General features: G+C 43.0%; 1 protein-coding gene across 1 annotated transcript in view; it reads right to left on the reverse strand.

Annotated features, from left to right (window-relative positions):
- The window catches only part of ccdc13 (coiled-coil domain containing 13), a 28,426-nt gene that overhangs the window by 2,894 nt on the left and 12,252 nt on the right, over positions 1 to 13,280 (reverse strand). The window contains exons 12-14 of the mRNA XM_077217271.1: positions 6,240 to 6,380; positions 3,471 to 3,601; positions 3,328 to 3,385 (exon numbers count right to left, since the gene is read on the reverse strand). Coding sequence (XP_077073386.1) covers positions 3,328 to 3,385; positions 3,471 to 3,601; positions 6,240 to 6,380 — 330 coding nt within the window. The remainder of the gene's footprint in view (positions 1 to 3,327; positions 3,386 to 3,470; positions 3,602 to 6,239; positions 6,381 to 13,280) is intronic.

Genomic DNA, 13,280 nt, shown 5'->3' on the forward strand with positions numbered 1-13,280 from the left:
TAAATTCCATTCAAGAGAAATGATCCTGCAGCCTTAAACTCTCTTCTGCTATGCCTAGAGGAGGTGAAGGCATGGCTGGCTCAAAACTTCCTCTCTCTAAATGATGATAAGACCGAGGTCATTGTTTTCAGCCCGAGTGAAAGATCTCAGTGTATAAGCCCAGACTTGGGGAGCCTATCTCCCTTTAAGTCTACAGGAGTGCGGAACTTAGGTGTTCTTGTTGACCAGTCTTTAAAATTTGACAAACACATATCAGCTGTCATCAGCTCAGGTTTCTACCAACTTCGTTTACTATCTAAAATCAAAGGCTTTCTTACTCCGATAACTTTGGAAATTTGCGGTTCATGCATTCATCACGTGTAGGCTAGACTACTGCAATTCACTTTATTGTGGGATATCAGTTGTTCAAATTGCCCGTCTTCAGTTGGTCCAAAATGCTGCGGCTAGACTTATTCTCAACTGTCGCAAATATGACCATATCTCTCCAATTCTTAAATCATTACACTGGCTGCCAGTCCGGCAGAGAATAGATTTTAAAATCCTCCTATTTGTTTTCAAATCTTTACATAACTTAGCTCCAGTCTATCTTTCCGAACTTATTCATCCCTATACTCCATCCAGAAGTCTCACGACCAGGCTCTGCTGGTAGTCCCTCATGTCAGACTTAAGCGTAGAGGGGAGCGTGCTTTTGCAGTGGCAGAGCCTCGACTGTGGAACAACCTGCCCCTAGAGATCCGAACGGCCCCCAACCTTTCTATCTTTAAGTCTTTGGTAAAAACCGACCTGTTCTCTTTAGCTTATTGATCTCTATTTTTAATTATTTTACTATTTTACAATTGAGTCTCTGACAAGGCTACTCATAGCTTTGCTGCTTTTTATGTGTTCTATGCAAGGCCGGATTTACCACCGGGCTGATTGGGCCGGTGCCCAGGGGCCTCCGACCTCTAGGGGGCCTCCAAGACCCCACTAACTGTGTGGACTCATCCTTTTTTTATTTTTTTTATTATTAAGCTAAAATTCATTGATTCGTGTGTGGTTGTGTGTATGTGTGTTAACAACAATTTATTTACACACAAAAAAGTATCATGATCAGTTTTTCGGCTGTGTCGGATGATGACGAGTCAGCTTACTGTGGAAACTGTTGATAGCGGCAAAACAGGCAGTAGAAGATAGTGTGAAAAACAGAGAGTTGAGGACATCGAAAAATCAAACAACATGGATAAAAAACGGTGGAGCAGCGGAGCCACAAAACGCAAAGGTAAAAGGGAGAAGGACCGCAGAGAGGATTTAATTAGGAGTAATATTCCAACCATCTCTACTTTTTTCAAAAGTCGGCTCGACGAAAGTAAAGAGCCTGGTGGCGCCGGCGCCTGTGGTGATGCAAAGATGAGTTTAGCACAACATCCAGCCTTGCTATTTTAGATGAACCTGAGCATCAGCACCAGCTCTGTGTTGACGTGCATTTCCAGTTTAACAGCCTCAAAATGTAGGCCTATCTATTACCTTTTCCCCTTATTAAAAACCCTGATTATTAGATGCCCGGATCCAGGGAATTGGTTGGTGAAACATAATTAATAATTATATTATATATATTATTATTATTATATAATTATATATATAATTAATACAAAACTAAATTCACTTTAAAGAAAGGCTTTGATGTTTTCTGTTTGAGGTCTTTGTGAAAAGTTTTAAAGCAGTCTTTTACTTTTAGTGCCGCTTTCAGAGCGGTCACGTCCATAACGGAGAACTGTCACGTCTGTAACATTGTTTTTTCCTCATAAATGCGAACACGAAAAATAAAATAAAATGAATATTTTATTCTGTGGAGAGTCAACCCTTCTTCATCCGGTGGGTAGTATTACTTTTGGTTTGAACAGTGCAATTCACAGAATTGATTGCTCTGCTACCAGCCTCTGTCACGTAAGTCATGTGACTATTGCAAGCACGCAGCTGATAAGTCCTGAATCCTGAATATTTACTTCTTATTTATTAAATCCAGGCAATTGGTTGATGAAACATTGATTAAAATTAAGATACAATTACAATAATCACTTTAAAGAAAGGCTATGTGCTTTCTTTTGTTATTGTGTTTTTGTTCAAAGGACTTTAAGTTTCATATCTTAAGTTTGTATTTTTATACCTTGTATTTATCAGAACTTTAATACATTTTGATGTTCCTCTGTTCTGTTGTGACAATAAAACAAACACGTTTATCTTTAAACTGCATTATATTATTTTAGTGAGGCTGAGGACTCATAAGTAACTACAAATCTGTTTATGTTTTGTTACATGTTTCTGGATTTAAATAATAATAATAATATAGGCCTATATATATATATATCGGCCGATGTATCAGATTTTTAAATCACCAAGTATATATGAAGTTGGGCTCTACTTCATAAACAGCGCGGTCATCGACATAGTGAAAAGGGCATCATTTAAGGCGTTATCTTGTTTTTCTGAAAACTACAGACCTTTTAGAACAAGAAGTCCAAATGCACTCGATTTCAAAGCTGCATCCACTGTTACGCTGAAAATATAAACGTCACAGCGCAAAATGGAGCACTAAAGAAAAACAGTTTCAGCAGCAGATATGGCCCGTTGGAGATTCTGTGTCTTTGGGGGGGCCTCGATGATTTTGTGCCCAGGGGCCTCTGCTTTCTAAATCCGTGCCTGGTTCTATGGGTTGTTTTGCTGTTTTTACTTTTCTTATTTGTGTGTTCTGTAAAGCACTTTGGTCTGTCTAAGCGGCTGTTTAAATGAGCTATATAAATAAATGAACCTGAACTTGAACTTGAAGTGTATTCTTTAAAGAGAAAAACTCTGATTGAGGGACTTAAACCACAAACATCAAAACTCATAGCAGAGGCTGTAATATTTTGTCTGCTTCCTTTTAGTCTCATCTTTTTGTTCTTAAATGATATTGCATGTTGATGTAGTCACAGTTATGTTTTAATGATGTTGGCGTCAACAAATAATAATAAATCCAGAAAGTAAAAATATACAATCTACTGCACTTTACTACAAAAAGAAATGTGCATTCTTTCAGTTCAGCCAAGAGGTCAAGCCATGGCTTATCGATCACCTATTGGTCTTTATGTGATACGAATCCACAGTTCACTGAACTTGACCTCTGGAGTGTACTGAAATGAGAAACTTCTTCTTTCGTGTTTCTGATATCCAGCGTTTGTATGAATGGAAGTGAATAGAACGATCACAGCTTTAATCATGTAAAAAAAAAAAGGTAGTCAACGAACATTCATGGTTTTCGTTAACAAAACGAACACTAGTGAATATTTGAACATTCAGGAACGAAAGACATACTGTGCTCTGAGTTCAGTGAGTTGAGCGCCCTCAGAGAGGCTTCTGGGAGACGAACTTCCTACAGCAATGAAGAAAATACAACAGACTGATAGTTAATCAAGTATTCCCTGGCCCGTAACCTGTTTTCAGTGCACGTTCGAGACCTGTGGTGCTCCGCTGAGGTGTTGAGAGGAGTCTGGCTTTCTCCAGCTGCTGCTCCAGTGACACTGAACGCTGTCGTTCTTCTCTGAGCTTCTGCTCTGCTTCGTCACACTGACGCCTGGCCTCTTCTTCCCTGAAGAACACATCAACACCACTGCATAAAACCAGACTGTCCTATATCGATTCATTCTGTCTAAACCTTGCTTTATTCTACAAGCAAAAATCATTGCTAACAACGTTTGCTATCATTATTGAGCATACTAATGGGCCTCCAATTTCCACTAAATAACTTGTCCTTATTAGGTTTGGGAATCAATATTATAATTAATGTTATGGCCAATTCACCCTTTTGTATTGCTTCTACAAATACTAATGATAGAAAGGGTGACAGTTCTTTAGAAAATCTTATAAATGTTCAGTGATATCCCGTCAATGCCTGGAGATTGACTATCATTTATCAGGTGAATGCACTGTGTTAACTCCTCAATGTCCATTTCTGTATCACACATTATTTTTGGTATCACTCTCAAAGTTATTTAAAAAAGTATCAATGTTAGAAGAAGCCAGTGAGCCAGAATACAAGTTAATAAAAACCTGAGCAACATATTTTGAAATAACTGCAGAATTATCTACTGTTTTGTTGTAAATCATTCATTTTGAGACTGAGGTAAAGTCTGGTTTTTTTAAGGCCAACAAAATTTTTGTAAATATATAAAAAAATGTTTTTTGTGTTTTAATCATTTAAGTCTGTATCAAATAATTCCTGCTCTTGGTTTATCCGTATAGATATTATCCATTTTTTAATTTATTTTTACCTCACAGTCATTTAATGTTTCCTCCTTTACTCAAATTTAAAATGTCTTTAAAAGTGAATTTTGGTTAACAGTTGTCAGTAACTGTAGAGAGTTGAGTGTACCTGGTGCGCTGTAACTTGGTTAACAGTTGTCAGTGACTGTAGAGAGTCTGAGTGTACCTGGTGTGCTGTATCTTGGTTAACAGTTGTCAGTAACTGTAGAGAGTTGAGTGTACCTGGTGCGCTGTAACTTGGTTAACAGTTGTCAGTGACTGTAGAGAGTCTGAGTGTACCTGGTGTGCTGTATCTTGGTTAACAGTTGTCAGTAACTGTAGAGAGTTGAGTGTACCTGGTGCGCTGTAACTTGGTTAACAGTTGTCAGTGACTGTAGAGAGTCTGAGTGTACCTGGTGTGCTGTATCTTGGTTAACAGTTGTCAGTGACTGTAGTGAGTCTGAGTTTACCTGGTGCGCTGTAACTTGGTTAACAGTTGTCAGTAACTGTAGAGAGTTGAGTGTACCTGGTGTGCAGTATCTTGGTTAACAGTTGTCAGTGACTGTAGAGAGTTGAGTGTACCTGGTGTGCAGTATCTTGGTTAACAGTTGTCAGTAACTGTAGAGAGTTGAGTGTACCTGGTGTGCAGTATCTTGGTTAACAGTTGTCAGTAACTGTAGAGAGTTGAGTGTACCTGGTGTGCAGTATCTTGGTTAACAGTTGTCAGTAACTGTAGAGAGTTGAGTGTACCTGGTGTGCTGTAACTTGGTTAACAGTTGTCTGTGACTGTAGAGAGTTGAGTGTACCTGGTGTGCAGTATCTTTGTTAACAGTTGTCAGTAACTAGAGAGTTGAGTGTACCTGGTGTGCAGTATCTTGGTTAACAGTTGTCAGTAACTGTAGAGAGTTGAGTGTACCTGGTATGCAGTCTCTTGGTTAACAGTTGTCAGTAACTGTAGAGAGTTGAGTGTACCTGGTATGCAGTATCTTGGTTAACAGTTGTCAGTAACTGTAGAGAGTTGAGTGTACCTGGTGTGCTGTATCTTGGTTAACAGTTGTCAGTAACTGTAGAGAGTTGAGTGTACCTGGTGTGCTGTAACTTGGTTAACAGTTGTCAGTGACTGTAGAGAGTCTGAGTGTACCTGGTGTGCTGTATCTTGGTTAACAGTTGTCAGTAACTGTAGAGAGTTGAGTGTACCTGGTGTGCTGTAACTTGGTTAACAGTTGTCAGTAACTGTAGAGAGTTGAGTGTACCTGGTGTGCTGTATCTTGGTTAACAGTTGTCAGTAACTGTAGAGAGTTGAGTGTACCTGGTGTGCTGTAACTTGGTTAACAGTTGTCAGTGACTGTAGAGAGTCTGAGTGTACCTGGTGTGCTGTATCTTGGTTAACAGTTGTCAGTAACTGTAGAGAGTTGAGTGTACCTGGTGTGCTGTAACTTGGTTAACAGTTGTCAGTAACTGTAGAGAGTTGAGTGTACCTGGTGTGCTGTATCTTGGTTAACAGTTGTCAGTAACTGTAGAGAGTTGAGTGTACCTGGTGTGCTGTAACTTGGTTAACAGTTGTCAGTGACTGTAGAGAGTCTGAGTGTACCTGGTGTGCTGTATCTTGGTTAACAGTTGTCAGTAACTGTAGAGAGTTGAGTGTACCTGGTGCGCTGTAACTTGGTTAACAGTTGTCAGTGACTGCAGAGAGTTGAGTGTACCTGGTATGCTGTATCTTGGTTAACAGTTGTCAGTAACTGTAGAGAGTTGAGTGTACCTGGTGAGCTGTATCTTGGTTAACAGTTGTCAGTAACTGTAGAGAGTTGAGTGTACCTGGTGCGCTGTAACTTGGTTAACAGTTGTCAGTGACTGTAGAGAGTCTGAGGGTACCTGGTGTGCAGTATCTTGGTTAACAGTTGTCAGTAACTGTAGAGAGTTGAGTGTACCTGGTGCGCTGTAACTTGGTTAACAGTTGTCAGTGACTGTAGAGAGTCTGAGTGTACCTGGTGTGCTGTATCTTGGTGAGCTCCACCAGTCGGTCCCTCTCCACACTAGCAGCCTGAAACAGAGCCTTATACTCCACACACTGAGCCTGGAGTGATGGGATCTTAACAACACACTCCGGACAGGCCGCTCGCGCATCTCTGAAATCACACGCAATGCTTTCACTCGTGATGCTGTGTTAGACAACGCCAGATACTGTAAATTGTAGGAAGAGACTGTGCCAAATTCAGTAAAAATAGACTTCCATTGTAAGTGTACTACTGTAAATGTAATGTAAAATGTGTTTTGGGATGGATTCTTATTGTCCCAAATCAAAAGATCACATATCAAATTCCAAAGCTGCCAAAATAATAAATAAATATACAGAGAAATGTAATAGGTTCCACTTCAGGGCATAAACACGTCTCGTGGACGGCGCCCGTGCTGAAGTGATGGTGTTAAGTACCTCTGGGGGTCTCCTAGAACCTCCGCGTCTCGTCCAGGGACCAGACATGGAGTTTCCAGAGGTCTGAACGTGGGTGCCATAGGGTGCCCCATCTGAGTCAGAAGATCCTTCCTCAGAGGAATGGGCCAGGGAGGGACTGTCACAAGGAGCATGAGTTCTAGGAACCAAGTCCGGGTGGGCCAATAGGTAGCCACTAGAAAGACCTGCTCCTCGTCCTCCCTGACTTTGCACAGTGTCTGCGCAAGTAGGCTCACTGGGGGAAACGCATATTTGCGGAGGCCCCTGGGCCAGCTGTGTGCCAATGCGTCCGTGCTGAGTGTTCCCTCGGCCAGGGAGTAAAACAGCTGGCAGTGGGAGGTCGCTGAGGAGGCAAACAGGTCTACCTGAGCCTCCCCGAACTCTCTCCAGATCAGCTGAACCGCCTGGGGATGGAGTCGCCATTCTCCCGGAAGCAAAGCTCATGATAGGTCATCGGCCACACAGTTGAGCACGCCGGGGACATACATGGTTCGAAGGGACCTCAGATGCTTCTGACTCCAGAGGAGGAGATGGCGGGCGAGTTACGACTTGCGACGGGAGCGTAGACCACCTTGTCGGTTGATGTACACAACGGTTGCAGTTAGGCTTGGGTATCGAGTATCGAGTATCGATTGGAACCGGGACTAGCTTTGCGATTTTCCCGGTATCGTTCAAAAGTTTAAATTTCGATTCCTAGTTTCGATTCACAGTCCGCCGACCGGAAGAAGAAACCGCTGAACAACAACAAAGAAGCAACTCGAGAGTCGTCCTAAAGCTGCTAATAGCGCGTAAAATTCGTCTAGTTATACGCTTGAACACTTTGAATCCATTTGCGCGTCAAGAGCGAAATTGACGCACGTAAAAAAGGAGTATTCACGTCTATATAAACATAGACATTATAAACTGAAAAGCGGGCCTGTCCCCATTCGCGCCGCAGGAATTTTTTACGCGCGTAACGCGTCTTTGCATTGGAATCACTCGCGCCAGACGCTCTATTCGCGTCTGGTGTAAACGCAGCATCAAACCAAGGCATGGATATGTTCCAAAAGTGCTCTCGACGCCGTTCGGAGCACAGGTTATTTCGCTGGTTGCTCTCTCCTCGCCAGATGACGAAGGTTTTACAAGTTGTTTCTTGTTGTTTATTTGCTATTCTGCACTAGGTTAGTCCATCAGTGGGAGCACGGTAACATGTTTAAGTATCTGCAGCATCATACACTCATGTGTAAATGTGTTTTCATGAGGTTTTCAAAAATAAAGCTCTCTTGAGGAAAGTGTACCCCTGTGAAAATATATTCATAATTTATAATATTTATATTCAAGTTCATAGATTTGATATTTATATTGTAGTTAAAAGAACAACCCTGGGAGAAATTCATAGTAAAGTTCATAAAAAGTAAAAAGTTAATAGAATTAAAATTGATGGAGAAGGTTAGACTATTTCCTTCAGAAAGATCGTTGATTAGCTAGCTCATTTAAAATATCCTAAACTTTTTTGACCCTGCCTCTTAAAAGAATCGGAATCGAGAATTGTTAGGAACCGGAATCGAAACAAGGAATCGAAATCGGAATCGTTCAAATTCAAACGATACCCAACCCTAGTTGCAGTGTTGTCCGTACGGACCAGCACGTCCCTGCCCTGTAGCGGCCTTTTCAAGCGGCTCAGAGCGAGATGTACTGCTAGCAACTCGAGGCAATTGATGTGCCAATGTAGTTGGGGGTCCATCCACACCCCTGACACTGAATGCCCGTTGTACGTGGCACCCCAGCCGGTGACAGAGGCATCTGTGAATACCACAGCATGGCTGGACACCTGTTCCAATGGGACTCTGAGGGATCTGACCACGGGCTGAAGGTCTGGCGACACCCGGTGAGTGCCGTGAAGCCAGTGTAAGACTGGAAAACTAGTTGAGGAACGATCACCCCTCGAGTGGACAAAGGACCCTGCTGAAAATTACCATTTGAACTCACTCTCGTGCACCATTCGAGACGCAAGTCTCACCCCGGAATCATTCTAATCTACATCTTTACCTTGACCCCCCATTTTCCCCCCACTTCTTTTCCCTCATGTTGAAATCATCTGAAATTCATCCAAAATAAATATGGTTTTAATGTGAACAATTATCATGCAGTTTTATACATGTTTAGTAACATTTGAAATGTCTCAGTGCGACTGGTACAAATGTCTCATTCCCAAAGAAGTAAACCAAAAGGTAATAAAGTTCTTAATAGTTTAGAAATATCTTGCACACAGAAGGGTGTGTCTTACAGACAAATGGTCAGAAGGTGTTAACTCAATGCAAATTTCCACTTTTAAGCAAATGGTTCAATGTAAATCAACTTCTGCCCCAGTAAGTCTAGGACAGTGATTAAGGTGAATTCCCACTGTGAACTCATGTTTACATTGGAAATTAGTTCTGGCTATATAATGGAATGCAGCAAAAAGATCAGGGCTTTTTTTGTACCTCAGATCAGCCAGTGAGGCTGAGAGTTGCCGAAACTCTCAGCTTCATGTATTTCTTAAATGTCGGGTTAACATTTCTCCTCTTTATTCAAGAGCATTTGTAGTTTGGTATTGATTATCTTTGAAATGATTATGAAATTGTAATGATACATTTACCTGACATAATAAATTGTTACATTTGATTATTCTAACTGACTTTGACATTATTTACATTAGAGTTAAAAGGAATAGTCAAACATTTGCTCACATTTAATGATGCACGGATATCATTAAAACCTTTTTCATTTATGGAGTCAGATGAAATAGCGAGTTAATACATATGTGACCAGTCACGGAAACTAGGGACACAAGTCGGTTCTGGGGCATTTTGAGTTATTCATAGATTCTGAGAGTGTAATATCCAAGCTTTCCAACGATGTGTAACATGTGGAAATCTGATAATATTTGGAGAAGTTGTGGCCATTTTAAAGTAGGCACTTAAAAAAGCTCAAAGAGGAGAAAACGAGCTAAAGATTGTGCAGTTCTCACCTGTCTCTGCTGCTGGGGGTGACAATAGGGCTCATTTACATCTCATTTAGATAAGCCATACCCCCTGTAAAGCTCCTCCATGTGCTTTACAGCTTTTTTTACACTTCGAATGAGTGCACTTCTGCCGCACTAGGCGAAAAACAATTGTGCTGCCCCTCTATTTGCAACGTACCAGCAACAACACACAAAGACCAATAATGCCATATAGCCTGCATATAACGCGAAACCAGCAACAACACATAAAGACCAATATGCCATATACATATAACGCAAAACCAGCAACAACACACAAAGACCAATATGCCATATAGCCTGCATATAACGCAAAACCAGCAACAACACACAAAGGCCAATATGCCATATACATACAGTATAACTCAAAACCAGCAACAACACACAAAGACCAATATGCCATATACATATAACGCAAAACCAACAACAACAAACAAAGACCAATAAGCCATAGGCCTACATATAGCGCAAATAGTACGCAACGCTCGTGTGCCCAAAATGTCAACAATATTAAAGTTTATGTAGGAGGCAAATGCCTGCTGGCATTTTTCTTTAAGCAGTCATTTCTGCAATTTTCCAAATAATCACATTTCACCTCCTCAAATTACTGTTGCAAATCTCTTTACACCACTTTCTTATGTGCGTATACACACACAAATGAAATGTCCGCAAGCACATTATATCATCAGCAGGTTCAGCATCTTAAATAACGACTAAAGAGCAAATGAAGCTTAACTTACATTTCAGAAACACGCACGGCAGGCCTTCATCGCAGCAGCAAAGGTCTTAACTGCATCCTCTATTTCGATTCTCCGTCACATATGAAACAGCCAGCCACCGCTGTCAGCGAGCCGACCCGCCGTATTGAAGCACTGAGGGCGAGCGCGCTGCGCCCATACCTCCGGTTCAGTTTCCCGAGCCCACGAAGTGCGGCGAAAACATTTTCGGTGTAACTGCCAGACGGTTCATCTCGTCTGCGACAATCTTTGCGGCATCCATCTTCATTGAATTTTGATATCAGAGAGAGCTGGCCAGAGCACAGCATAATAAGTAGCCATGTGGTTGACTTGGAGGGCGGGGGCAAAAGCGCCGGGTTATTCAGTATGGAAATACACACAGACAATGACACGCCACGCCCCTACTGCATGCTAGAATCTCCGAAAACAAGCCGATTTCAACCTCAAAATGTAAGCTTTTAAATATACCAATACTGCTATCTCAAACATGGAGAGGCTTCTTCGTGATTTCAATTAACAGATTCTCCAAAAAATTGAAAATCACCAATTTTGAAAAAAAACTCTTCTTTCTCATTTTGCTCGAAAGTTGTGCTGCCGACTTGTGTCCCTGGTTTCTGTGACGGGTCACATATGAGAAAATGTATTCAAAAGTCAAAAATACTTTGCCATGAGAAAAGACAGTAACACTTAAAGACCTTCCGTGCTGGTTGGATGCTGGACTTTGGGCCGACCGAGCGCGAGTTTACACCAGTGCTGAAGCGATCTCATATGAAGCAGGCCTAGCGGGGTTACTGCTGCTGCCGCTGCCATATGCCCCAGAAGCCTCTTAAAGAATTTCAGTGGAATCGCCGTCCTGCCTTTGAACGTGTTCAAGCAGTTCAGCACCGACTGAGCGCGCAGCTCTGTGAGGCGCGCTGTCTGTGCGACCGAACCCAACTGAGAAAAGAGATCCTCTGCACAGGAGAGAGTTTACTCTTTTCCCAGTTGACCTGAAGACCCAACTGGCTGAGGTGCCTGAGCACGAGGTCCCTGTGTTCGCATAGCTGATCTCGAGAGTGTGTTAGTATGAGCCAGTCGTTGAGATAGTTGAGGATGTGAACGCCCTGTTCTCTCATGAGAACATGGGCCCCCTCCGTGACTTTCGTGAAGACACGGGGGGACAGGGACAGCCCGAAGGGTAGGACATTGTACTGATATGCTCGACCCTCAAACACAAAGCGCAGAAACGGCCTGTGTCGAGGAAGAATCAAGACATGAAAGTACGCGTCCTTCAGGTTGATCGCTGCAAACCAATCTCAGGGACGGATGCATTCGAAAATGCGTCTCTGCATGAGCATTTTGAACGGTAGTTTGTGAAGACTCCACTTCAAAACATGCAGGTCCAATATCGGTCATAACCCACCATCTTTCTTGGGTACAATGAAGAAGGGACTGTAGTATCCTGACCTCATATTGGCTGGAGGGACCGGCTCTATCGCGTCCATTGCCAGTAGGGCTGCAATCTCCGCACGCAAGACATGGGCATCGGCTGCTCTCAATGTAGTGGAGTGAATGGCCCGAAACTTGGGGGGACGCCGGGCGAACTGAATCGCATAGCCGAGCCTGATGGTCTGAATGAGCCAGCGAGACGGACTGGGGAGCGCTAACCAGGCTCGCAGAGACCGTACAAGCAGGACTAAAGGGACCGTAGGCGTACCCGGATTGGGGCAGCGAGGTGGAACACAGGGACACGGCTCGGGAGGCTCTCTTCTTGGACCGCACACTGCTGCCCACTGGCGATAGAAGAGGCAGATGAGAGTGGTGAGGATTCTCTCCCCCCCACTGCTCTCCGGGTCCTCTTTGGACCCATGATGAAAGAAACTGCTCTTTTATTTAAAATTTGGGTACCGCTGGTTTTAAGGCCAGCGGGGAAGAACAAAGAAAACAGAACACAGGATTTTCCACCCGGCCCTCTTCCGGGGGAGGGAGCGATGCAGTCATCGTCTCCTGGAGAGCAGTACCTTCCATCCCTGGGTTGCCCGTCCTAGGGCCGCTTGCCTCTGGCTTTGCCACCCATCTTGGCGGGGACCTGGACGGGTGGGACGGCCTGCCTGCGACTAGCTCCATGATACCGTTTAGGTGGAGGCTGCGGTGCGGGACCAGGGGCAGACGCAGGAGGATGCCCCCGGCGACGAGCAGACTGTGGAGCTGTGGGCGATGGGTTGGAGGCAGCAGCTGATGCGGCAGGATGTGCTTGATGGACTCAGTCTGCTTCTGTACAGCCGAGAACTGCTGGTTGAAGTTCTCGACTGCGTCGCCGAAGAGGCTGGTCTTGGACACGGGGGATTTAAGGAATCGGAGCTTGTCGGTCTTCTGCATGTCAGCCAGACACATTAAAAATAGTGTTGAGCAAATTACCTAGGCATTAAGGCATTACACATTACCTAGGCAATTAAGGCATTACCTAGAGATTGGCATGGGGTACTTTCTATAAGATCATCTCTCAATGCAAATTAAACCAGCTATTAGGCTCACTGAAATAAAACCATGCTAATCTCTAGGTATGGTGAAGGGTATGTGATGATGTGGGGATATTTTATTCCAAAGGCCAAGATAACTTTATCAGGATGCAAGGTATCCTGGATCTATGAAATAACTGGCCTTTAAAAATTAAATTCTGCCTGCCTCTATGGGAACTTAACATAGGGGTGTACTGACTTATGCAGCCTGTATTTTAAGGAAGAACATTTATTTATTTACGATACATTATTCATTCACAAAGAAATTGGTGTTCTTAAAGGTTGGATTTTTCCTCATTTTTTATTCAACTTTAGCTTGGTTGTATTCACTTATGCACTGT

Source organism: Siphateles boraxobius, unplaced genomic scaffold (genome assembly GCF_051911475.1).
Source record: "Siphateles boraxobius isolate OS27281-9 unplaced genomic scaffold, OSU_SipBor_1 72, whole genome shotgun sequence".
NCBI classification, from domain to species: domain Eukaryota; kingdom Metazoa; phylum Chordata; class Actinopteri; order Cypriniformes; family Leuciscidae; genus Siphateles; species Siphateles boraxobius.